The sequence below is a fragment of the Lolium perenne genome, chromosome 7 (genome assembly GCF_019359855.2).
Source record: "Lolium perenne isolate Kyuss_39 chromosome 7, Kyuss_2.0, whole genome shotgun sequence".
NCBI classification, from domain to species: domain Eukaryota; kingdom Viridiplantae; phylum Streptophyta; class Magnoliopsida; order Poales; family Poaceae; genus Lolium; species Lolium perenne.
In genome coordinates, this window is record NC_067250.2 from 94,453,781 (window position 1) to 94,480,573 (window position 26,793).

Genomic DNA, 26,793 nt, shown 5'->3' on the forward strand with positions numbered 1-26,793 from the left:
CATCTCTTATCTTTTGTTCTTAAATTCAAGACTACCTTGTATGTGGAACGGTTAATCTACGCTTCTGCTTATAAGGTTTGGATCATGGAACAATTTATCAGAAATCTTTGGTCTGTTCTCGTCCTTGGTCTGTTCTCCTCCTTAGTTTACACTGAATCGTTACTACTTCCTCCGTCCAGTCCACAAAAGGATGTCTAAGAGGTACAACTATAATAGAACAGAGAAAATCAAACGATCATTTCAGACGCATCATGCGTACACAACTCAAAAGATCTGGTAATCTTGCGAACTGACATATATATCTTTTACAGCACAGGTTCTCCAAGTACTAATAATACATTTATAGAGGACTGGAGACATACGAGCAACAAAGCACATCAAAACTACAACACATCACGCATTTCCATTCAAGATAAAGTAGTAACTGAAAGTAGATTCGTATAACTGTAACATAAAACTGATGGTGTCAGCCATGTGCGTTTGCCTGCACCGGGTTCACTACCGCTTGCACTTGGCTTTGGCCATCTTCTTCCTCTTCTTCTTATCAGCCTTGGGGATCTTGGTCTTGCGGGTTTCCCTCTTTTCCTCCTTCACCTTCTTCTTGTTTTCCTTCCGAGCAGCCTTCTTTTCCTCGGGCCCCAACTTGGTGGACTCCTGCCACGAACCATCTTCATCAGAACCAGAGCAAGATTCGCTGTCTTCTGATTCATCTTCCTCCTTGTTCTCCTCCAATGAGCACTTATTCTCTAGGTCCAAGGGTTCTTCCGGTGTATCTTGTGCTGGCTGTTCTTGCTGCTTCTCGCTAGGCTCGTTTTTAGCCCGCACAAATCCTAACTGTGGCAGCTCATAAAGCTTATCTGCTGTTGGTTCATAGCCAAGGGATGGACGTTGGGCCACTGACATGTTGACTATATCTGCCTCGCATTGCTTCACATAGTCCAACGTCTATTGAAAATAGTAAAGGAGATAACTATTAGCAAGTGAACAGTATACCAAGTATCGGAAGGAGTAAGAAATACATAAAAATAAACACCAAGTAGTTTTCAAAAGCTGGTATAAAAGATCTGTGAGAGATCACGCTCTATATCTTCAACCCCATATGTAGAACTAATATAATTTTGTAGTATATGAGATAAAACAGTTTCCAAAGTAATGGCAATACCATGAAGCAAAAAAATATAAAAATATCATGTTTTATATTTGCAAACTGATGGTTTATGGGTAAAAACATATGCACCAAGCAAAAGTATGCTTCAGATATTAGTGTCTGTCACTGAAGAAGTGAAGAGGCTCCCTGTTGTAAAATATATTTCTGGCAAAGCTGCTGAAATGCATAATGATATTAACATTATATGCCTATTCCTACCTGCACCAAGACTGTCGGAGCAATTTCATCATCCCTTGCATCTGTATCTTCATTTTCCAAAATCTTTTGCTGAACCTGATATAAGGACAAATGTTGTTAACCATCAGGTCTGTGCCCGACTTGAGCATAGTTCCCAGGAAATTGATTATTACAATGTAATGTAACTACTGAAAGTAGAATAAAGACATACCTTCTCCAGGTAATCATCAACATCTTCATCAGCAATATTTTGATCAACAACAAAATTAAATAGCTCTGTTACTGTCATGACAGCAACACCTCGTTTTTCAAAGAAGTCCTGGAATCAGCATTGCATAGATATTTAAAAAAAACACGAGTTATACATCTCTGGAATTGTTTTTATTTAATTGTTACTCACATTAACATGCAAGCAATCTTCCTTGAGGAAATCCAATGCTAAAGGATGATCGAGGTCGACTGACTGTGAAACATCAATGATGTACAAGTGTCCCTGCACAACAAGCAAATAAGAATGAGACACGAACAAGAGCTGGTTAACCGGGAGATAAAAGAGGTTAAAAAACTCTTAATCGTAAGTGGCCAACTACCTCATAATAAAGAATGTTGTATTCACTCAAATCACCATGGACAAGCTTGCACTTTTGGTAGAGTGTCCGCATCGTTGTAACTATCTGAAAAAGAAGCTGTGGTAAATATATGGGGAAATGGTTCCTTCTACGTAAGACCATATTCAGCTGACATTTAATGGTAAAGGGAAAATGTTGTCCATGGATATGCGCAAATGAACAGCTACTGCCTGACTAGCTTAACCGCTAAATTCTGCGGTTACGTTCTCGCACATTTGGAATTCAACACATGTATTTTGCACGATGGCATGTAGAAACGTAAGTAACCATTATAGTTAGGTTCCAGAAACAAAAGTCATATAAAAACTGTATTTGGACAATGGTGATCCTAGATACCCTCCTAGACTCATGTCACTACATAAAAACAGCATTGTACACACATTAGAAACCACGATTTATCCATCTCTAGAAATTTTTAATTTAATTGTAGAAAATGTGGTGCAGGAATGCAGCAAGAGTAGAGCTGCCTTTGGTTAAACGTGAATGACATCCAAAGTGATCAAACATGCACAAAGTTGTAACTGTCTAATTTGACTAATGGTAACATCTGCAATCATTTAGTACAGACCAAAGTTCCAATCAACATCTAGCAAAATAAAGGATGGGGGAATTAGAAATACAAATCAATCTTTGTCATGTACCTCAAAGTAAGCTACACGCAACTTATCATCCGACAAAGAAGCGTCCTTAAGGCGAGGAGCATGAACACCTCCTTTTCCTGAAGGAGAACCAATTCAAATTATTTAATTTTATTTAATTCACTAATAATACCATGAAAGTACTGTTCTGTGAGATGTTCTGCCAGCACAGTGCATGTTTTGAACAATTAGTAGGCAGTTATATTATACCATTTCTACAGGCATTGAAAGAAACAAATGTTATCACAAGTTTTACCTATAAATTCCATAGCCAAAACATGAAGCTTCAAGTGCACTGGCTTCGGGCACCGGATTCCTTTTTCTCCAACTCTGAACAAGGGTAATACTAAGTGCATGATATTCAAAGTTACAACCTCTTTCATTTTTTATTTGACTAACTCATTGAAAGCATTTGTTCAAGTATTTACAAAAGAAGATAAAAATATAGAGGGTGGGAACTTTATTTGGTGGTAAATGGAACAAAATAAAGATGGTCTATTGCTTATGCCTCGAAGTGCATCCTCCTTTCCCACAAAAATAAATCCAATATAACAAAATAATCCCATTGGGAGAAACCTTGCCAAATTACTGTAATGCAAATCACGAATAAAGCATGTGTAAGTAGAATATTCCTCACTAGGTTTAAAAAAAATATTCCTCACCGTATAAGATTTCGCGTTTCCTTTTCAGCCCAGGTTTTTACCATTTTCCGAGGATTATGCTTGCAGTAACCATGTCTAAAACGATAATCTCCTTGAACATATCGGTCTCTATCCCTGCAACAAGGAACGATGTAGTTTATTCACATGCAAACTCTTTTGACTCAAAATAATTTATAGGGGTACAGAAAGGTACAGCAAAATGTCCAGAATTAGCATTCTGCAGTAGCTCTCAATGAGTATCCAGTTAGAAGAAAAACAAGTACAAATCAGTATCTTACTTAAAAACAAGGACGGAAGTTTTATAGACTTTGATTGCTAACTCACTGCCATCTTTTTTTGTTGCATGGTACACATTTGCCTACATAAGAAAAAGACAAATCAACTACAGCAGTTAATATTGAGTCTGTTAATCTAGTTACAGATATACAGAAAAAAAATTGCGATGTAGTTCTGGATGCATTCTCTATGTTCTTCTGTTAACAGCTCAAAAGTAGCGATGACCTCTGTATACAACAGATGCAATGACACTGGCAAGTACTCCTAGTAGAAGACATGTAATGCGATATGCACTGCAAATTGAAGGTTACCTCTTTTCCAGTAGAAATACAACCATTTATGTTATCAAAAACACCTCTGTTTAACATCCTAAACAAAACCATGCGTGTTCTCGGGTCAATAGCCTGCATATAAACAAAGATGGATGAAACAGCAAGCATTTTACAATCTAGCAACTAAACTTTGTTTTGTCGCATGCTCTGTAAGGGAAGAAACACTTGAAACAGGAATATGCAAGTGTACAGGCTGAATCCCCAACCAAGCAGAGAATGAAATAAGCATCACCCAACAATAAAAAAATGTGCAAACCTGTTCAACTGTAGCGCGGTCAGCCTTCCCAATATTCCTTGTTTTCCCAATCGTGGAGTCTCTTACGTTGTCCCTTATTGCAGTCGTCACGGAATTTGACATCCCCACGTCCATTCTACCTTCCCACTCCTGAGTAGTTCAGAACTCACCACATCAAATATTCAGCAAAGTACTACAACACCTCAGTGAATATAGCATGAGCAGAGTTCCATTGCGGAGTGACGTTGGAAACGTAGAATTTACATAGCCGAAACTACTAGGCTTAGCTCTAACCAGTAGTAGTTAGTAAAAACCACTGAACCCTAGCTAGCTCCCAGACAGCATACGCCCAAAAAATGTTCAGCACAGAGGCCGAAAACGCATAGTAGTAGTAGTCCAAGGCGAGGAGCTGAAACAGCGTACCTCCAAGGGCCCGGCGCGGAAGTGCGAGGCGAGCTTCTGCTGGCGGTTGGAGAGCGGCTGGAGGGTGCGGGCGAGCATCCCGCCGTGCGCGTTCGGCCGCCGCGCGGCGCCTCCGGCGCCCGAGAAGGTCGAGGAAATCCGCGCTGAGCCGTCCGGGCCCTCCGCGGCGTCGAGCCAGGCGTGGGCTTCGCGCACGTCGTCGTCGGACCAGTCCTCGTCCTCGTCGTCTTCCTCTTCCTCGTCCTCCTCCGCGGGCTCCTCTGCAGGTGCCGCTGGTTGCTCATCCGCGTCGGCAAAGCGCCCGTCCAGCTCGCCTTGCTGCAGGGCGACAGCTTGGGGGTCGAGCAGCGGCGCGGCGGCCGTGGCGGCGGCGGCGGCGGCAGTGCCCATGGTTCGGGAGTAGTAAAATTGTCGAGGGCAAAGGTTGAAGCTTGAAGGTACTCGTACAGGCCGGGCGACTCTAACATTGACTCGCGCATCGGGCCGAAGGAATAGCATGTCGCTTGTGGAAACACGGCCTGCTAAGCGTGGGTCTCCATTGATGTTAGGTAGACTATTTGGCCCACGAATCCTGGCAGGTTTCTTTAACGTCAGAGATACATCTTCACGGTTTTGCTAGCGAAAAACTAGTTCTGACCCCAAGCTCATGTGATCGGCCGAGATACCGATTTATCGTGAATCGGGTGGTAACCGATAAGATTTCAGCATATCGGCTAATTTATCGTTGCACCGATATATCGGCCGATTTTCTGTCTGAGAGCCGATATTTCGTCCGATTTTCACTTCGGTGACCGAATTTTGGTTGGTTGTCAATGAAATTTCGCGACTCGGTATCGCAGTCGATATTTTCGTCCTATTATTTTGTAGAATTGTGCATTATCTCAAATTTTCCATTTTATTGATTCAAATGCAAATAATCAAAGTAATTCTTCTGCTCAATACTCCAATATTATTTTTACATACATATTATATAAAATTTAGTGCTGGAAATTAGGATTTACAAAAAAATAAGCCGATAAATGGGCGACCGATAAAATCGATTAATCGACCGATAAGCGATTAATCTCCATTTTAAGGCTAACCGATAAGTTAAGATTGGCGATTTCTTGAACATTGCATGTGATCATGGTTAAATATAAAAAAATCGAAAAATATAGCAAACAAAATAATAATAAAATATTTACAATTAAAATGAGGATGTTCTCTAACTACATGCCATATTTTTGCAAAGAAATGACTTGACTGGTAGTCTGTGCAAAAAAAAAAAGTATTGTCTGGAACATCTAGATTTGTAGCTTACATTACTTCGATTTGTATTTTTGCTCTCAGAGATTTTGGTGTGCACTTAGAACACTTGTTCATGTTCATTGAACAAAAAATTCAAATTTTTCTGATTTTTCCCCTTTTTTCATTCAACCACAAGTATATGAGCTCGGTTCAGAAACGACTTGTCCTTTTGTTAGTTCTTATCTAACTTAGAACTAAGATAGTGCTAAGTGAAGTCCTATACCGTTTAATTGCATCATAACTAGTTGAATGCCCGTGCGTTGCTACGGCCCCTAAATTTTTCTTTTGGTCATCGCACATCTGGCACATGTACATGAAACATCCTCTTTTTTTACAGATAGGAAACATACCCACATAGTATTTCAGAAACATCAAAATTTTCACTTCTCATAATTCAACATCATATGCACCACCATTCAACATAATATGGGCAGAAAACTATAGAAAAGATACATGCCTTTTATATTTCTCAAAACAATAAATCAAGAGTGACATGCACCGAACTTCATTTCAGACCAATGGTCGATGAGAGTCGAATTCTTCCTTCTTTCTTCATGCATGACAGTAGGTGTCATCGTCCTCATTTCTTACTTCTTTTTCACATACTTATCGTCACCAGGCGGGCATTCCTATTTTCTCAGCAAGTCCGTTGTTAGATATTAGTAAGTAGTATGCGGAGCCTACGTTCACATATAAAATAGAACAAACTGCTCTAGAGCACCACCACTATAATATATCTCTTTTTTGTTACTGCTCTTGTGAGTCCAACAACAGTTTTGAACAAAATGACAATTATTTGCATATGCTTACTTCTAAGAATAAGCGAAATTTTTCATACATTGAACAAATAACAACTTTCCAGTTTTCATACCTTTGAACGTGTGAGTTAGTATCTCAGTACGAGAAATGCTAGCCCTTAACCTGAAATTTTAAATACAAGGAAGTAGTCTGACACTAACACTAATGTGAAAGTTTCGATGAATTTATACATGTCTATATTTTGAAAAATAATTTCTATCATACTTCTTTCCGTGTTCATTTCTTAAGCACATTGTTGTGTTGGCTACTCATCCTAATTACATAGATAGCTGGCCTCTTCACGGAGACTGATGTAATAAGATCAATCAAAGGAAAAAACATTTATTTGAATTAGCTTTTGTGCAACACTGTTCTCAACTTTTGTGTCAGTCTAGCAACAAAAATTAGGCACTTAACACTCCTAATCCAAAGACCAGTTAATAATACTACAAATATCAGGAAAGTTACCAGAAGACTAAAATTTGCCCTCTCAAAAAGACTAAATCTTTTGTTTTTTCACTCCCAGTATCACAGCAAGATGGATGCTTTCCACAGTTTTTCAAGCTAAATAAGGTAATAGAAAATTTTCCGTACATGAAAACTAAACTCCCTGGTAAGATTATTGTAGAGATTTATGTGGGGCAAGAAAAAAGATATTTGGTGCTACTACCCACGGGGAGAAGCGATATACACCATCCCTCTAGCAGTAAATATATGTTATTCATCTTGAAATCTAAAGTGTAATCTAAAGGGTGTTTAAAAACATGCAGATATTTTTTTTTACATAAATCACAATTTACGACATACATGGAGCAGTCGTGTGAAAACTCTAGTGTAAAATTTCAACTGAAAAATATCAAGAAATTTAAGTGTACCTTCGATGGATTGCATTGGCATTAGATTAGTACTGCCTCTGACCGCTTTTAATCGACGTGGCCACCGCCCTAGCTACCTACGTGTATGATTTGGATCTATGGCTCAAGGAACGACAGATGGTTACTGAACTTCTGAAACAGAACCTGCATCGAGCGCAACAACTGGATCCCTTCAGCTCGTTGTCCCTGCCTATCCTGACACAGGGATTGAACCATCTGGCAATCAGTTTCCATCTGCACTTTCACCCAGAGCCCCTATCCTTGGCAAACAGGACAGTATCACGGCACGCAATAAGCTCAATTGTAAAAGGATCTCTGATGTTGCTGTACTTTCTGCATGCCGCAGCAATGAACTTCTCTCGATAATCTCTGGCGACCAAACCTGCACCGGCAATGCCCCGACCCGTCAATCATCTAGAAGCGAGCACTTTATTAAAACTTGTATGTAGGGCTTAGATATCCTAAATCATGGATACCTCACTACCCGCACGCGGGAAGGGGAGGGAGTGTCAAGTAAGTTGCATAAATATGATCTTTAACTCCGTTGGCTGGAATAAATCGTCGGCGCTGAGCAAGAAATTATTTTTCAGTGTAGGTAATCTGCGAGCACTTCGGAGTAATTTCGCCTGCTAGGAAGAGTCAAATTCTTTTAGTCAAATGAAGCTGTTAACCACGTCAAGTATGATGAGAAGAAGGAAGATGTGATGGATAATACTACTGCTTTGAGGAAATATTAGTCCAGCAACCATCAGTACAGAGAAATTATATCTATGAGGCCTCTATGTGCATGTAATGTAGCGATTGACAACTAATCATCCATAAATAACTACAGACAGATTATCGAATCACCTGAGGTAATTATCATCTACCAATGGATTGATCATGTCATTGCCAGAGAAAATGCCGCTGCTAGCTGATTGTTCCCCGCAAGACTGCATCAGGCATTAGTGCATGTGGCCATCACGGATAAATTTGTAACTCTTTAGGCCGAACACATGAGTTTCGTAGCAGGCTAAACATTCGTAAGTCTGAAGTGAAAGGAAGAGAGCACATAGAATGTATTCTTGAAGCAGAAAGATGGCATAAATCAGTATCTTCATCCTTGAAATTCCAATCTCCGTCATAGGCATTTCTGGAAATAAAATGCAAATTCCATTACCTCTGCTTCCAGAACTGACACCTCAACATCAAACACATCAGCAATCAAACTGCTAGCTGCAAACAAAAAGAAGAATGAAATGGACCTGTATTATATGTGGGCAACTATTAAAACTATAGGAGTTACTTTTGGAATGAGAAATCAGAGCATTAATAAAGTCCACGGTCAAGGCTTTTATTTGAGTCAGCTATTGGATCCACCATCTGAACAAATTTCCAGATATTCTGGTCTACAACAGGAGCATACTTTTTTCAAATCCAAAAGTCCAGTACTCAGAATTTCAGATCAACACTGCTATGAGTACCGAAGAGTTTATCTAAACCAAACAGAGCATGTCCAAATTCATAGTTACTCCGCCAAAACGACATAAAGATACTGCCTAGGTGTGTTGTTTGTGAATTTTGTACCAAACAAGTTTAATTACTTGACCAACAATAGCATAAAAAACAATGATCAAACAGAACAGAAGGTATTGGGGGAGAATGCAACATCATAACCAGGTGGAACAAGCTCCGAACCAACAAGTGATAAATCCTAAAAGCTATGCCACCTATCTGACATATATGTATATTGAGAGGGTTCAAATAGGCAATTCCTTCTTGTTATTGGTTATCATTGCCACATTAGATAAGGGGATAAACAATCTAGCCAGACATTGTGCAGTCATACCGGGCATCCATCTCCTACCGATTCCTTCAAAACATCGATAAGAATAGATGAAAACATAGACAACTGAGCGGCACCGGAATACGAAAATTAGATTGACAGTTCAGAATGACTACTACATGCACCGAAAAGCCTAATGAGATATCACAGAAGTATGGCATTGTGAAGGACCGTGTGTTGTTTTGACCAATCACAAGGTAGCATTCCAGGAAGGATTCAGAAATGTTCAGCAAGAATATTGGGCTCCCTGACCAAATAAAAGAAGGAATATCTAAATAAAATGGAAAATTTTAATCTTAAAGGTAGTTAAATGATGAATTGATGTGTTTATCTGCACTTTTCTGTTCTTACATTCAGAGGTTTCATACAAAATACCACGGCATGTACAGAACATGAGAGGCATTAAACCAAAGGGCCACTACAATAAACATGTGAGTCATAGGTTTCATGCCGTCCTGAAATTGTCAATAGGTTTATGCAAAATAGAAATCGTCATAGGACACCAAAACAATTTCAGATGTGATGCATAAGAGGATCATGCCATATATATCAATGGTGCGAACGTAAAGATTACCAGCCTTCAACTTGCTTATTAGTGTAGAAATCAAAATATTAGGTCAAATAGCTACGAATGATATTCATCATGCTTCTTTATTTTTATATGATAATTCCACAAGTTGATTCACATATTTAAGCCTAGTAACGCATGGGAACATCTCCAAGGGAGAGGAGTTCATCCACCCAAGTACCTGCTTTTATTGTACTAAGATCAAAACAGATTTAATATGCACATATCAAGTATATGTATTGAACAATTCAGAATGTAGAATAATTTTACTATAATATTATCATTATCAAATAATTGCAAGTATACCAAAAGTACAAGTGCGCTCACATAGAACAAGGGAAAGGTGACTTACATGGGAGATTAGGAACATCTCAGCTTCTGCCCGACCTTCTCCTACGAGGCATCCGGTGGCTGCGGCAGCTTTGGCATAATCACTCCGTATATGAAAACCTACATCCCAAAGATGAAAGATCAAGGGAAGTCAACTACCTGGACTGATTTTAAATTAATTCATTAGACATCAACTACACGTGTTTTGCCTATAACCTTATTTTCAGAGTACATGGAAACACTATTCTTGTTGTTTGGCATAATGACTCCGCACAAATGTGATCAAATAAACATCATGAACCGAAGAGTCAATTCTAAATAATACATACGATTTTTATACACCAAAACAGCACAAAGTAGCAGCGTTGTGCATAGTGCACAACCGAAGCTACAACAGACGCGACGACGGTACCAAAAGCCTACCCTACTGGCAGCCAGAGCAGGAGTAGGATGAGCGCAGCCTGGTGTACAGGTAGGAGACGGAGAGGCTCTTCCCCACGCGCCAGGTCGCTACTCAGGTCGTGCCCCTTGTCGCTGCTTTGATCATGCTCCTGATATTGACGAGAGGAAGGTGAGCCCCTTTGAACAGAATAAAAGCATGGTATGTAGTATAGGGTAGATGCCACTACTGTACCCTGGGCTCAGGTCGCCGCCAACCTTGTATCCTCTGTTCCTCTCGACCGCCATCTGTACCGCGGAGAGCTCTTTCCGCCCGCGCCCCTACCGCCAGTTGCGGCCGTCGCTGAGCTTCACCGCATTGGTCGTCCCCATCAGCCACCTCCACCATCAATGGATCTCTACCGCCTACCCTGCCCTCGCATGCTAGCCGTGACACGGATGGCCACGAGATCGAGCATGAGAAGGGCGGTCGGCCACAGGCACGTATGTTCCCAAGTGTCGCTCGTCCGTGAGGTGCTCCGTAGTCACCATGAGGAGAGGCGCTGAAGTCCGACCGACGCTGGGAGGGGAGGGGGATGGGGATGGGGATGGGGTGGACCATGGACGGCGAGGTGGGTGGCAGAGGCCTAGGCGGCGTGATTGAGATCTACTGTAGATGGGAGAGAAAGGAGATTGGGTGGAGCGGGGAAGAGGGCAGGATCGGACGGTGGTTTTTGGCAGCGTGTAATTGGATGGATAGGATGCTTTCAATGACGACCACCAAGTGCGTTGAGTGTCAAACGACCAACTCCCATTTAATAGTAAAGATTCGTGCATATGAATTGCAAGTTAGACCGTAACTGAGTTTTTCCAGTTGCAAATGGGGTTCAACTGATTTATTTTCATCTCCAAATGACGATGCAACTAAGAAACATGCTTTAGATCATTAGATTTGTTTCGTGATTCGTGCTAAACATGAGTTACAATGCAACTGAGATTTAATGACGTCAATAGATTAAGAACTAAATCAATTCGCAGTGGACTAGAAACTGGCCACACCCTTTTTAATCCCTTAGAAAAATTTAAAAAAGCAATTCAACAACTCTACGCTAGAAATCCATACTATTTTCAGGAGCTCGTCATGGTGAGCGAAAACGCATGGATCAATCATTTGTTCTCTATTAGATGAAGTCTCGTGAGCTAGGTTTAGTTTTATGAGCATTCCAATACCACTCTGTTCCAAATTAATTGTCACATGTTTTTTGAAAACAAGTAAACTCAAACACTAAAACGTATCTACATATGTCTGTATAATGACCAAATTAGAGCAAAGATGCGGAGACTAATTTGTAACAGATGGAGTGACTTTTCATGGGGTCAGCTAATGCAGGGCACACAATTTGCTTGCCTATGGGATGGTGTCTGCATCCGGGCGAGTGAAGCAACTTTTATTTCCTCCATAATACCGATGGTGGGTTAATTTAGAAAATTGTCGTTTTTCATTACCCACAATAGATGCAATCCGATAAAGAAAGGGTGGACTAACTGAAAGGACACGGATGTCGCCTAGAGGGGGGGTGAATAGGCGATTTAAAACCTTTACGAGATGGGCTTAACAAATGCGGAATAAAACTAGCGTTTACTTTGTCAAGCCCAAAGCCTATAAACTATGGTTCACCTATGTGCACCAACAACTTATTCTAAGCAATGGTTCACCTATGTGCACCAACAACTTATGCTAAGCAAGACAAGCAACTTATGAGATAGCAAGATATATATATAACTTCAAGCACGATGGCTATCACAAAGTAAAGTGCATACGTAAAGAGCTCGGGTATAGAAATAACCGAAGTGACGCGGAGACAATGATGTAGCCCGAAGTTCACACTCTTGCGAGTGCTACTCTCCGTTGGAGCGGTGTGGAGGACAAGTCACTCCAAATGCACGAGGGCCACCGTATTCTCCTCGAGAATTCCCACCAAAAGGGATGTCCTCGATCCACTATGGGACCTTAGGAAGGTCACCGAACCCGCACAAAGCTTGGGGCTATCTCCACAACTTAATTGGAGGCTCCCAATAAATTGCCACAAAGGCCTTGCCCTTGAAGATTCTCCACAACTTAATTGGAGTCCCCAAGAACACCACTAAGATGCCACAAAGGCCTTGCCCTTGAAGATTCTCCACAACTTAATTGGAGTCCCCAAGAACACCACTAAGATGCCACAAAGGCCTTGCCCTTGAAGATTCTCCACAACTTAATTGGAGTCCCCAAGAACACCACTAAGATGCCACAAAGGCCTAGAATCCGTCTAGGGTTCCAAGAACCCAAGAGTAACAACCTTCTTGCTTTCACCTCCACGAATCACCGTGGAGAACTCAAACCGATGCACCAAATGCAATGGCAAGAACACCACAAAGATGCTCAAGTCCTTCTCTCTCAAATTCCAACAAAGCTACAAAAGCTATTGGGGGAATAAGATCGAGAGGAAGAACAAAGGAATTCACAAAGAACACCAAGATCAAGATCTAGAGAGTTCCACTCACAAAGAGATGGATTTGATTGGTAGAAATGTAGATCTAGATCTACTCTCTCTTTTCCCTCAAGAATATGCAAGAATCATGGGAGGAATCAAGAACTAGGGCAAGCTTTGAAGTACAACAATGGAGGGGAGAGAGAGAAAGTGAACCAACCAGCCCAAGGAGGAAGAAGGGGGTCTTATATACCCCCTCCCAACGAAATATGACCGTTTGGGGCCTCTCAGGCCGGAAAATCCGCCCCCGGGCCGGATTATCCGCCCCCCGAAATCGCCCCTGGACTCGGGCCGGATATTTGGCCGGATATTTGCCCGGAATTGGCCATTCGGGCCGGATTATCCGCCCCCCCCCCCCCCCCAGAAAACTGCAGAAACACCAAAACTAAAACGGGCATAACTTTAGCATCCAGACTCCGATTTTGATGATCTTGGGCTTGTTTTGAAGCTAGGAACAAGCTCTACAAGATCATGCAGGAAACCATCATAGTACAACAAGGGAGGATAGAAACAAATGATGAAAGGTTTGACCTATCTAAAAAAGACATACCGGTAAAACCTCCAATCTCGAAAATGCAACAAGTTGCCCGTGCAAAAACCATTCTTGATGAACTAGAGCTTGTCATGAGAATAAGCACAAGCTCTAAATCATCACATGGATAAGATCCAAATAACAACCAAGAAATATGATGAATCAAACTCGAAAACGCAACAAGTGATCTATGCGAAATCCGTTTTCGATGAACTAGAACTTGTCATGAGAATAAGCATAAGCTCTAAAAAAATCACATGGATAAGGCCCAAATAACAACCAAGAAGGATGATGCAAGGATGCAAATGTTTGAGCTCTCTCCGAACGATACGATTGAGTTACTCACTCGAGAGCCCTCTTGATAGTACGGCAACTAAACTATAAACCGGTCTCCAACTACACTATGAGACCGGTGAGAAAGAAACCCTATCAAGAGCAAACCTTATACTTGCGCATTCCACTTGAGCTCGATGACGACGATCTTGACCTCAACAAGATGGAACGCCTTTCTTGCTTGTGCTTGCTTGACGAAGTCTTGTGGATTGCTCCCCCCATAATCCACCATGGGAGAGCTTCTTCTTCGGCGCATCTTCACATAACCATGACCACCATGTGGATTGCTCCCCCATAATCCACCATGGGAGAGCTTCTTCTTCGGCGCATCTTCACATATCCATGATCACCATATGGATGGCAAGACTCAAGCAAAGGATCTCTTCGAGATGGCTCATCTTGAACTTGCACTTCATTTCTCCATGGCAAGCTTCAAGCTTATGAACTCTTCGAGTTGGCTCATCTTGAACTTGCACTTCATTCTTCATCATGTTGATGTCTTGAAGTAACTTGAGGGCTCACTTCATCTTCATCTTCAAGACATACTTGACACTTGATATCCTTCATCAAATTCTTCTTATTGCAACCTTGAAACCAACAAATGGTTCAAGAATTGCCTATGGACAACTCCTACAAATATAACTCAATGCAAACATTAGTCCATAGGGATTGTCATTAATTACCAAAACCACACATGGGGGCTCCATGCACTTTCACTAACAAAATAGTTGTGATATGCCACACTCACAAAAGTCCGAGCATTGGCAGCCTATGCGATGGGCAGTGACCGTGACTCAAATCGGGACATCAGCTTCCTAATAAGCCACTCCGGCTTCTTTGATGATTGTAACATATATAATTCTAAGCATTAATCAAGCTCGAGGCTTCATTCTTGGCGGTGGTGTGTTGCATCACTGTTGTTTGCAAGGTTTTCGTTCGATTTTTCGATAATTAAGTAGGCAACTTTCTTCTTCTTAGTAAATGAAAATGTGAGCTTGTTTGTGTAGAAAAGCAATAGGGGTGCCTGAGGTCATGATCCTCTAACTTTCCTTCCATCTTTTTTTGAGGTAAAACTTTCCTTCCATCTTTTTTTTGAGGAAAAACTTTCCTTCCATCTCCTTCCTTCTTCTTGCATGCATCCCTCTATTTTCCGTTGCTATTGTTACCTGGCACAATGATTGCCTCCTTCATCCTCGTTTGTCTCTTTTTGCTACCATAAAATTTGCAACCACCTTTTTCCCTACAATGTTGCTACCGTCCGTGTTGTTTATCTTTGTGTCATCCTCAACCGCGATGTCTTGATCAATTTGTGATTTCCTTTAAGGTCTTCGATGTGCTCACTATTTGTCGAGCGGCCCTTGCGATCTTTACCACTTTTATACAACACAATTAACTTAGGAGAAATATTTTGTTCTTACCACTTTTATACAACACATTTAACTTAGGAGAAATCTTTTGTTCTTAGGATTTAAAAGGAAGTGAACATAAATTTGATTGTTGAATGTGAGCCGTTTGTGTTTTCCATCTTTTTTTGCGGGTTCTCCCTCCACATAGCCAACATGAAAATCAATTTGGATCATAATAGATATATACAATTTCAAGTTTAATTTTTAGTGGCTAAGCGCAGTCAAGTGATAATAAATCTTTGTTGATCAAGCATTAGTAACATGTGTCTCGCTGCTTGCAGTGGGCTGTTCATCGACTCACAAAGCCTCGTTAACGATGATGCTTATTTGGATTTGCCAATGGTGGAGGCTCGTGTTTTTGCCAACGTGCGTTCATGCGACGTTGAAGTTTGGCAGCGGCCGCGTGCATGGAACTCTAAGGATGGTTCTATATTTTTCTATCCTTTAGAGTTCTACTAGGACAAAACCCGTGCGTTGCTACGGTGTCACACCTATTTAATTTGCTACTCTTTCATATGTTATAAATGTATGGTGATCAAATTCAAAACAAAATGGAGCATTTAATTAATATGTCTATTATATCATGTTATTAGTGAAAATCATATAACATCATTTCAAACATATAGTAGCGTGCTCCGCGCGCAAATAGCATGTAGTCATTTATTATACGATGTATTGTATAATTCAAATAGCATGTTGCAAATTACTCAACACCCACACATGATCCCCACGCCATCAACAATGTCCACCTCTTAACCTGACATGCGGTGCTAGGTTGCTCTCTCTCCCTCTATCCGCTTGCCGCTCTCGCTGCTCCTCCTCTCCACTCGTATCCTCCTAGGGCTGGTCATGAAATCTCGGGGAGCCAAGGCAAAATTAAAATGAAAGGCCCTAAATATAATTATTAAAATGATTATTAATATTTTTAGCATAAATAAAATTTTACTAAGAAATATTTAAAGTGTTTTCTAACATGCTATGCATAAGCTATAATAATTTATGGATCTTAGTCTAAATTATTGATAAATATGTGTCTTTGTGATATTTGTTATTTGACTCATATGTCTTTTACCTGCCAATTACATTGCTATCGAGAGAAGTCATCAACAAAATTTGTGATGACACATGTGAACTGAGAGAAGTACATTATAGTTGTGCTAATATCATGTTTGAAACCACCGTGGGTGTACTGTTGTCTTCTTCTCTTGGCCGCAAGATGATCGGTGAATGGCAGTTCGTGACTCTCTAGCTCTTGTCCAGGAATAGTCCTAGGCTGGAGAATTAAACTCATATCTAGCCGTGGCCCTTAGCCGTTCGCAGGAGGACCGTTGGTCGTGCAGATGTAGTGATACAATACAGTGGAAAAAAAGGTAAGCCAAGAAAAGCCCACCTCCCGCAGTCGGGCCTCCCAACTCCAAGTGCCCAAGCCCCTCTGCCCTAGCGCAAGCGCAAGGGAACACGACACGCCGCACGTGACGGGATTTTCCTCTCGCCGCCGCCATCGTGGCGGCTCTGCCTATTCCCATTGGGAGAGCTCGGATCCCTACTCCTCTCACGATTGCCAACTAATTCCTTCTTTATGATTCCTGTTGTTTGTTGCTTTCTTAGGCGGCTTGCTGATTCTGGAAATCCATAATCCAACGTATCAAGAGGAAACACTTCGCGGGAACAAAATTGCATATTTTTTTCGATGATTCTAGACTTGCGGCCCATTGAATTGATCCCGCTTTACTCGGGCGAGCCAACGAACGGGCCAAGGCATTCCTCTCTTCCCGATCGGGTTAAAGAGAAAAGTCTAATGATCTTTTTTTTTCTCTTTAACGGTGGCATGAGGTAGTATTAAAATGCAAAATTAAATAGAAAAGTTTGAGAAAAAAGGGAAAACCCGCCACTGCATTGACCACATGACCCCCTTCGAGCTCCTATTACATGCCGTCCTCGTCCCCGGCGGCGGCATGACTCCTTTTTCCTCACCTGTGCCACCTCAGACCAAGCCCTAACAAGTTGAAGACCCCTTCGAGGTCCTATTACATGCCGTCCTCGTCCCGGGCGGCGGCATGACTCCTTTTTCCTCTTTCCCCAGCGTGGAATTCTCTCAGTCCGTGAGATTCATTCTTCCTCTTTCCGCAAATTCATGGGCATCCCCACGCAACCCCCCTTCCGTTCAGTCTCGTCCGTTTAATTCTCCAATTAGCTCATGCAGAGACTCCATCAGGCAGCTCCTTATTTTGGAGAAGGCTCGTTGACTTCCTGGCAAATTGCAATTTATGAACGTATATAAACAGCCAGATGTCTGAATAAGATAGCGAGGTGGGACTATAATTTTATCGGACTGTTTGCAGCGATTCGATATTTGATGGAGCAGGCTGCTTGGGCCGCCAGAAAGGGCGACGCCAGCCCAGCACCTTATCATCAGGCATCAACCGCAAGTAACTACACATCCACGCGACACGAACCCCGCGTTTTGCAGCTCTTGCTGTTTGTGCCGGTAAAAATATCAACAGCGGTCGTGAGGTAGCAGGGACAGATCTTTGGTTGGCTCGCGGCCACTCAGCTCCATTTTTCAGTAATACCATATCGTGCGTCTATGAGCGCTGCCTTGCTTGCTCCCGGGACGGCCGTCTCCTCTTCGTACGCGCTCGCATGCCCTTGGCGGTTGCCCTACGAATCGACCAGCCCCCATGCCACTGCTCCTCCCAGGCCCTGCCTCCACTTCCCCCTCTGCGTACGCTGATGCGAGCGGCTCGCTACCAAGCTCTCCCCAGCCACCTCGATCGACGGAAAGAGCAGCAGGCGGCGGATGCAGGAAAAAAAGTTTGGCACCCTACGCATGGAAGCAGATCGACGGCGGCAAATCCAGGGGTGGCGGCGACCAAATCGAGAGACACACGAGACGGGATCTCGACCACCCGAACGAACCTGCACTTGGAGAAGGTAGATCGGCCACGGGTGGTTCCGTTCTTTCCGCAGGAGGAGGCTGGTGGCGCGGCTCGCCGGAGATCGCGTGCTGGCGGCCGGTTGGGGAAGAACGACTCCAATTTCGGGTGGAGGAGAAATTCGGTCCTGTGGGAAGAAAGAGAATAAGCGAACCGGTACAGGCTGTGGCAACTGCAGTATTATGTATTTTGGTGGGAGGGCAAAACAGTCCTAAAAAAGTTGGACGAAAAATCTGGCAGAAACCTTAGCTCCTTTATTATTAGGTATAGATATATCTAATTTTTTAAGGAAATCTGTTTTCTCCCTGTCTGTTTCCACATTTGTGCGTTTATGTAACATGTTTTTTCGATTAATGAAATATGTGGTTACTCTTAAAATAAAAACTCGATATACATACCCTGGAAATAATGTTAGCACGGAAAATGAATGAAATGAAAACAAAAGAAATCGGGATAATGTGGGAAGCAAACAGCCGGCTGCCACCAGGGGGACCCGATCCCCGCCACCACCGCCAAGAGCTCAGGCCGCCACGGGCACTGCAATGGCCACCGCCGCCAATCCCGCCACCGACCTCTTCTCGCGCCTCTCCTTCCGCCGCGCCGCCGCCCCCTCCCCGCTCCGCCTACCCTCGCGGCCGCCCCGTGCGCCGCGCCTCTCGGCCGCCATCGTCGCCGTCCACAAGCGCAACCCCAAGCGCCTCAAGTACGCCTCCCAGCGTCAGTTCACGGTGCGTCCCCAACCCCCCTCCATTCCGCACGTTTCCTCCTCCCAGATTCCCGGGGCTAACTAGCGGCTCTTCCTCCGGCGACTGCGCTGCCCGCGCGCGCGCGCGAAGAGAGGGGATGGCGGGATGCTGCGGGTGACGGTGGAGCCCTCCGGCCAGGACTTCTGGAAGCTGGACCCCGTCGTCGACCTCATCAACGGCGGCGCCGTCGGCGTCATCCCCACCGACACCGTGTATGATATGTCGATACTTTCCCTCCACTTCTCCTTGTGCAGCGTATCCCGGGACTGTGAGGTAGCAGCGATATTCACCCTGCGCACTGCATTTCGCGTTGCAGTTGATGCCTGTGAATGCAGAGTATCGTGATAACGTGTATAAACAGCCATTTGTGCACTTTATTTTATCAAGTTCTCTAGAAAATACTTTGGTTGGATAGGCTTTGCTTGGGGCAGCTTGGTTTCTGCTGAAGCTGAACTTCTGTTACTGATGGGCAGCTTGTTTATCTGTTTGTCCATCTTATTGCATGGGTGTCTACTGTCTACTCATGTTCTCAGATGTTGAAGTTATTAATTAAACTTTCAGCTTGGTTCCATTTTTTTACAGCTACTCCATTGTCTGTGATCTGAGCAACAATGACGCTATTGAGCGCCTCCGCAGGTACAGTCATTCCTCTGGTTAGTCAGCAGTATATTCTTATTTGATACCTGTCTTACACATGAAGTAAAGCATTGCAAGTTTAATGGGCACTACCTGTCTGCTTTCTCATGCAGAATCAAAGGCATTGTAGATTCAAAGGCAAGATATGGAAGACAGTAAAAAGTCATTTTCGCATGAAGCTTACTCTGGAGCAAGCCACAACTACCGAGAACATTTTCTTGTTTCGCAAATGCACTCTGTTCTTATGCCAGCTTTTAATTATACAGCCCCTCAGCATCTTGTGCCGCTCGTTGCGAGACATTGACACCTACACAACAGGGTTTCCTCTAGGTACCAACCAAGGGCAAGCTAACATCTTCCGCGCGGTCAAGCGTATATTACCAGGGCCTGTAAGGATATCTGCCTCTTCACAGTGGACCACCGTCTTGTACTTCACAAATAACCTGCCTATTTATTCAATGTTCAGTACACCTTTATTTTACCTGCGACCAAGGAATTGCCCAAGCAGTGCATCAAGCATGGGTCATCTACTAGATATGCGAAAAGGAGGCAGGTTGGTGTTCGAATGCCAGATGATCCCATATGTCAAGCAATACTGCAAAATCTGGAAGAACCGTTGATCTGCACAAGGTTGGTTGTAGGCTTGTACCTCCACTTTTCTCTATTTATTTCTTCCTCCTGATGTGCCATTTTATCACTGGAACTCTGTTGTGCTAGCATGTTGCAGCAGTCATAGTATTTGATTATATAGTCTACATGCCCTCTCTGTTTTGGTCTTTCTACGTGAGGGAGAATTTTTACTTGAGATGCTGCTGATCTTGTTGTCAGGGCTTAGTTATTCTCTTTTTTCCCCTTTATTTACAGCGTCAAGTATCTGTCAGAGGATGAATGGATACTTGATCCGGTATACATTGCCGATATTTATGAACCACTGGTATGTTTCCTTCTTTTTATTATTGCACCAGAAGCTCTGCTTACGGTGACTTCTCAAACGACCTTTTTGTATCGACATTGGGAAATTCAGCACTGGTCAATACTGTTATCTAGAGTGTCAGTTGCTTTTCATGTAGAGAATCCCAGTCATATTTTGAGTTGCCATTTGATGTCATTTTGCATCATTTGTGTCCTGCATTGTAATTTACAATCAATTGATGGTATGGTGAGTGCTGAATAATACCTTCTCAGGTCTAGGGAAAAAAGTTAAGCAAAAGGTATAAGTAAAATTGTCGGTCCGGTGACTGTCAAACGGTATGCATGCACAGGATCACCAAATGTATAAAAGGCAGTATTGCCTGTCATCAGTGGTTAGTTAAACAATCACAGAATAGTTAGCATCTGTTAGTTGCTTTTATGTATAGCCCTGCTACAGGTCATTCTTAACACTAGGGTAGGTGGGAAGTAGATGGCTTGGATGGAGAGCATGACATGCTGTAATGTTTTGAATTCCAGGGCCTTGATTTCATTGTTGATGGTGGTGCTAGAATTGCTGATCCATCTACTGTCGTTGACATGACTGGAAGTTATCCTACCATTATTCGTCAAGGAAAGGTACACAACTGCATATTGTAATAAACTTAAAACTACCATGACCCATGATTCAAAGCTTCACCTTAATATCATAGTGTGGTTCTGAAAAAGCAATGGAGTCATGTATTTTGTTGATGCCTAGCTAGCAGGATACATCAAAATGTGTTGTATCTCTTCATGTATCTGACATATGGATATGGTAGTATGACCTCTATGTCTCATAGTTCAGTCCTCCTGTTTGCATATATGTGATTTCACTTTTTTCCATACACATCCCACTCTGGGGAGCCAGGTTCCACTATTGAGCAGTAACGGAACATAAATCTTTGATTTCATGCATGATCATCTAAACTGTAAAGATGCTACAGCCATTTTAACTATGTACTTCATTTTTTTTTTCTTAACTTAGGGTCCAAAGCTTGATTGGATGGTAACAGGCACAGACCAAGATGCGCAATCAACTCTGAAAGCAGTTTGAAATGTTGCCCTGCTGACCTACGCTATGAGTTGCAACTACAGGTGCTCATGCCGGTTTCCTCGAACCGTTGAAAAAGAGAACATCAGTGTCTACTTTGTAACTTGGAGCATAGCAGTTGAAGACCTTTCGCTAAATGTTTTAGTTCCACTAGTCACCGTTTTCCACGGGTTGAGAGTAACTAATTTTGGACACCACACAGGTTGTATACCCCCTCCGCATCAACACAGTCTTTGGCATGATAGAATTATTAGTAACTCGAATCCAAGCAATCTTCGGTTGTCAGGGGTCTTCTTACTGGGAAGTTTGCTGAATATCCACTGTTTGTTTTTTTCTTCGAGGGTAAGAATGTCTACAACTTTGCTTTTCACATTGGCGCGGCAAGATGCCAACACAAGCTAACAACAGGGTTGCACACAAGGTTTTGCTTTGTTCTTGTTATTGTTGATATTGATGAGAAAATGAATTAGAGTGGACAAAAAGACCATTAGCTTGAAACACAAATTCCATATACAAAGTGATAAAAATGAGCTCCAAACTAAGGGTGAAGATGGACACGACATTGCAGCATAGGAAAAAAAAAGAGGAACATACTGAAATTGCACAAATGCATAACGCATGATCGGATTGGCGATTTTATAGTGCAACTTTTGTAATTTCCTGGGAGCATTTTTGTGTAAAATTCTAATTTGGATAAATACAAGTTTTAGGGTGATTGGCATTTTTAATAACCGTTCATCTGCCCCGATCTAACGGTGATAATTAGACGGAACCAAATTGACGGAACCGGAACCGCGGGACCGGAACCAAAATTTGTGGAACCGGAACCTCAAATATAATTTACCAACATTATAAAAAACAAACGTCCGTTTGAATGGCCGAAGGCCGAAGCATCTGATTAGTGTACACAAATCTTAAAGCAATAAATAATTCATCGTATGTTCACGTATCTTAAATCTGCCATCTTATTTATCTCTTCCTAGACCAAAATCAGTCCACCGAATCACCGATCCACTCATCTCTCCTACTCTCTCACTCACTCACGCTCGTCTCTCACTCCCAAATCCCCGCGACGCAGGTGACGGCGACGGAGTCCGGCCCGGGCCAGGCGGTACCGCGCGTGGGAGCGGGACGTGAACAGCAGCGCCGCCGACGCGCCCATCCGGAACAGGCAGTTCTGCAGCAGCATCGCGCGCTCGTCCCCGGAGTAGTAGTCGGAGGTGAAGATCTCCGTCGACACCACCAGCGCGTACGCCGCGTCGTCGTCTCCGCGCTGTAGGATGTTCTGCGCGAGCCCGACGCTGAGTCCGGCGTTCCCCGCGACAGAGGGGACGGCAGCGTCGGTTCTCCCCAGGCCATCCGACGGAGGGGAGGACCAGGCGCCGGCTGGCCTGTCCCGGTGATCCCCACGAGGCCGCGACGGAGGGGACGGGACGGCGGCCATCCGTCGGAGGGGAGAGGAAGCCGATGGACCGGCCTGTCCCGAAGATCCCCGCGACGGGAAGCGCTCGGTCGGGGCGGCGGAGGAGGGGAGGAGCAGCGGCGGTGATGTTCGTCGAGGCCGGAGAGGGGAGGTGCGGCGGCTGCGGCGTCTGGGAGAAGCGGTGGCGGGGCTCGATCGGGGCGGCGGAGGAGACGGCGGGAAGCGCTCGGTCGGGGCGGCGGAGGAGGGGAGAAGTAGCGGCGGTGATTTTCGTCGAGGCCGGAGAGAGGAGGAGCGGCGGCTGCGGCGTCTGGGAGAAGCGGTGGCGGCGGCGGCGGGTGGCTGTGGGCCGACGGGAACTAGGGGATGCAGCCACGACTCCTCACTTGTTACTTTATTCCTTTCCAAGAAATCTAGCCATTTGCTCTCATGCTCGGCAATGGAAGAGGAATCATATATGAAAGATCTGAATTCCTCCTTAACCTTGTCATCACTAAGATGACGTACAATGTTCTGCTGAATGTGCCATACACACAGCCTATGGTTCGAGTCAGGCCAGATCACCCTGATTGCTCTCTGCATTGCAAGGTCCCCGTTGGTGATCACAGATATTGGGTGCTTCTGGGACATGGCTTCACTGAAGACCTCCAGCATCCACTCGTACGCCTCCGTCGTCTCATGGGAAATAATACCACATCCAAAAATAACAGTGCTGCGGTGGTGATTCAACCCAACAAACGGCACAAATGGCAGATTGTACTTATTGGTCCTGTAGGTGCTGTCGAAAACAACAACATCGCCGAAAGCCTTGTAGTCAAGCCAGGATTGACTATCACACCAGAACAGTCCTTTCAGATGATCATCTTTATCAACCAGATATCTGAAGAAAAAACCTGGATCTCTCTCTTCCCGCGCCATCATGTGACGGATCACAATTTGAGCATCACCGTCAGCAACTGTTTCCTGCTTGTACTGATGGCAGAAATTATAAATGCCCCTTGTCGTGCATCCAACCTTATCGAAACCACCGCATTGCATGCGCAATACATCCATGATTTTGTGTTTGCGGATCCCAGCAGTTTCCATCTCTATAATGTCCGCTATCTGCTCGGCGCTGATTCTTCTGTGTGAACGTAGCAGGCAAGCAATATCCCCTGTGGCCAGTTTATGGGTGTGTACATCGATAAAATCCTTCACAAACCACTGCCCTGTTTCCTCGGCTCTTGCGATGACCAATTATCTCCTTGTTGGTTTCATCCCACTCAACGTAGCTTCTCCGCACGCTAAATCCTTTCTCAAGAGCATAACTGTTGTAGAAATTGAATCTGTCTTCCTCGCTAACAAACGTCTTGATAACGATCTCATGGTACTCTTTACAATCCCCGCTCATATCAGCCATATCTTCCTGCGTATCACATACAAACTAACAATTCATATTTTTAATCACGGTACAAGTATAAAGCAGAAAAGATTGAGGAGAATATTATACATGAATCATTAACGATTTAAAAAAGATTGTATGTACAACTAGTCCTTACCTGATTATATACTACGATATAGAATGGTTAAGTTCATAGCTATAATGGTACAAGTCAAACAAAGCATCCGAGGCCAAATATTTGGTAATGGTTCTCCCTTCGTATAAATCCTCTTCAGTTATTGGTTTCTAATTTTCTTTTTTGCCCAGACCTTAAAGGTATATCTTGAGGAATCGAACAGAGAAATTTATGTTTTTAGGTTTTACAATAAAATATGTTGTTATTTGGTTCAAACCAATTATAAAATAAATATATACTATCAGTTGTTTGGATTGTTCATTCTTCCAGGACAGACATAGGTGGAGTCACCGGTCAGGCAGTGCATCCAACTGAATGCCTACATTTGGCCCAAATTTCTTGATATGGCAGCATTGAAAAGTACTCTTCATTAGTAATCTACTAATCTTGAATTCCTAAGCCTGATATCTACTTTGCATCCTTCCTGCAGGCATGTGAGTTTATTAAAGAAAATATGCATGTTTTGTCCTTGAGAAAAAAAAGGATTGAATTACTGCTTCTATCCTCATTGTGTACCTAACCGTAGTGATCTTCCCGTTGCAAAATTAAAAGGAAACAAGTTTAAAAGTCCATCTACAAGAACAACACATGTACTTGACCGAACAAAGTGCAAACTCTGAATAAGATCGTCACTGAATAATGTATGTATTCAGGTTCTCTCATGATTACCATAGATATTTTGTTTCGTTAGTGAAGTGCTGAATAATGCAGCGCGTAGAAGATGGGATTTGCTTACTTTAGTAAAGTGCTGCATACCTGAAGGCAGGCGGGCCGACGGGCGGCGAGTCGCGGCGGCGACGGAGAGGTCGGGACCGTGAGTCCCCGCGACGGGCCGACGGGGCGGCGACTCGCGACGGGGAGGGGCAGCGGCATCGGCTGCGGGCGTCCCGTCGGCGGGGCGTCAGCGTCAGCGAAGCGTCGCTGAAGGCGGCGGCTTTGGCTGCGGCGCGGCGTCTGGCGGCGGCTGCGAAGCGGCGAGCTGCGTGGCGGTGGCGTCGGTGGGGCAGCGGCTGCGTAGCGGCGGCGGCGGGCGCTCGTGGTTTTCTACCGAGATGTGCTCATCTCACAATCCTCCGATTTGATTCAGATTTTTTTTTGTAACACTGATCATCCATTCCAGAGCTCTTCTACGGTGTCGTATCATTATAGAAGTTACAGAAAATTAATCACAGATTTAATCAACGGTCACGAAAAATTACATTAGACGGAACCAAAATTTAATTAGACGGAACCAAAGTTCCATGCCAATCACCGTAAAAGAGCTCATAAAATAAAATGTCCCGAATTTAGATAATAATCTACTATAATGGTTCAGAGTTGAACCAAAAGAAAATATAACGGTTCACTAGCATCGCCGATCTCTAATTTCTTTTTGTCCTCGTATGTGCGTCTAGACCTCAATTCACCCACGATCTTTTTTTTTTTTTTTTTTTTTTTTTGAACAGGGGAAAGGCCCAGAAGGACCTAGTGCTGCATTGATATTATCGTCGGTGGTGATACAACTTGTAAACAGGACCAGTAAAGAACGAAAATTACATCATAGTCCTGAAATTTAGCACAAAGAACCCTAAGAAATAAGATAGAAAAACAATCAAGTCCTTCTTCTTCACCACCTGGACATCTGGAACTCCACCGCCGGCCACCCTCTCCATCACCGGGGATGGAACCACTTGGGAGAGAGAGAGCGATGCTTGCCGTCGAGGATCCATCAAAGGGCCTCCGCCTTGGAGGTTGGATTGATGCCGACATCGGCATCTGGAGCAGCTGCCTCAACAGCCTGAGATCATGGCGGCGAAACAAGGCCACCATGTGGTAAACTCCATCTTGCAGCAAGGATCTTCCCCGCCAGCCTCCAGATCTACAGGTCACCTCGCCATTCAACTTCTTCTCCTCGCCACCATGGCCGGCCAGAAGAAGTAGAAGAGCATGAAGACCCCAAATCGAGAGGCAGCACATGAGCTTATTCAGGGAGACATCGCTCGAATCCGTGCCCTTCGCCGCCGGCCACCATGGACAGCCGCCTGGGAGTAGATCGAGCAGCCACAAGGCGGAGCTCACACCCGCCATGGCCAAGCTCCAGACTATAGCCAT

At 43.7% G+C, this 26,793-nt stretch overlaps 3 protein-coding genes and 1 long non-coding RNA gene across 5 annotated transcripts; 1 reads left to right on the forward strand and 3 right to left on the reverse strand.

Moving 5' to 3' along the window:
- Positions 1–256: 256 nt before the first annotated feature.
- Positions 257–4,973, reverse strand: LOC127316611 (uncharacterized). Its single transcript, XM_051347055.1, has 12 exons — positions 4,541–4,973; positions 4,139–4,267; positions 3,862–3,954; positions 3,553–3,632; positions 3,275–3,388; positions 2,869–2,942; positions 2,616–2,692; positions 1,936–2,019; positions 1,746–1,838; positions 1,557–1,664; positions 1,367–1,441; positions 257–945 (listed from the first exon to the last, which is right to left on the reverse strand). Exons 1-12 carry the CDS (start codon positions 4,928–4,930, stop codon positions 499–501), a joined length of 1,764 nt encoding a protein of 587 aa, XP_051203015.1. The 5' UTR covers positions 4,931–4,973; the 3' UTR covers positions 257–498.
- Positions 4,974–6,167: 1,194 nt separating this feature from the next.
- LOC127316608 (uncharacterized) lies at positions 6,168–11,257 on the reverse strand. Of its 2 annotated transcripts, none has more exons than XR_007860504.2 (6): positions 10,858–11,257; positions 10,647–10,774; positions 10,246–10,343; positions 8,350–8,715; positions 7,977–8,126; positions 6,168–7,882 (listed from the first exon to the last, which is right to left on the reverse strand). It is a non-coding gene; the product is annotated as an uncharacterized lncRNA (long non-coding RNA). The 2 variants fall into 2 exon arrangements; XR_007860506.2 differs by having other exon boundaries at positions 7,977–8,129.
- Positions 11,258–18,830: 7,573 nt separating this feature from the next.
- LOC127316607 (uncharacterized) lies at positions 18,831–22,093 on the forward strand. The gene is made up of 9 exons (XM_051347051.2): positions 18,831–19,067; positions 19,176–19,297; positions 19,668–19,721; positions 19,835–19,859; positions 19,988–20,110; positions 20,188–20,351; positions 20,586–20,655; positions 21,171–21,269; positions 21,658–22,093. Exons 1-9 carry the CDS (start codon positions 18,882–18,884, stop codon positions 21,724–21,726), a joined length of 912 nt encoding a protein of 303 aa, XP_051203011.1. The 5' UTR covers positions 18,831–18,881; the 3' UTR covers positions 21,727–22,093.
- A 666-nt stretch (positions 22,094–22,759) lies between these two features.
- LOC127315827 (uncharacterized) lies at positions 22,760–25,566 on the reverse strand. The gene is made up of 2 exons (XM_051346276.2): positions 25,459–25,566; positions 22,760–24,551 (listed from the first exon to the last, which is right to left on the reverse strand). Exon 2 carries the CDS (start codon positions 24,230–24,232, stop codon positions 22,760–22,762), a length of 1,473 nt encoding a protein of 490 aa, XP_051202236.1. The 5' UTR covers positions 24,233–24,551; positions 25,459–25,566.
- Positions 25,567–26,793: the final 1,227 nt, after the last annotated feature.

Bases quoted from the DNA above. Each gene is read 5' to 3' on its own strand.
- LOC127316611 (XM_051347055.1), bottom strand. From the start codon at position 4,930: ATGGGCACTGCCGCCGCCGCCGCCGCCACGGCCGCCGCGCCGCTGCTC. The intron at 2,943-3,274 runs GTGAGGAATATT...ACCCTTGTTCAG, and splicing joins GAAACGCGAAATCTTATACG to AGTTGGAGAAAAAGGAATCC. The intron at 2,020-2,615 runs GTACATGACAAA...CTTCTTTTTCAG, and splicing joins TGCGTGTAGCTTACTTTGAG to ATAGTTACAACGATGCGGAC.
- LOC127315827 (XM_051346276.2), bottom strand. From the start codon at position 24,232: ATGGAAACTGCTGGGATCCGCAAACACAAAATCATGGATGTATTGCGC.
- LOC127316607 (XM_051347051.2), top strand. From the start codon at position 18,882: ATGGCCACCGCCGCCAATCCCGCCACCGACCTCTTCTCGCGCCTCTCC. The intron at 19,298-19,667 runs GTATGATATGTC...ATTTTTTTACAG, and splicing joins GTCATCCCCACCGACACCGT to CTACTCCATTGTCTGTGATC. The intron at 21,270-21,657 runs GTACACAACTGC...TTCTTAACTTAG, and splicing joins CCATTATTCGTCAAGGAAAG to GGTCCAAAGCTTGATTGGAT.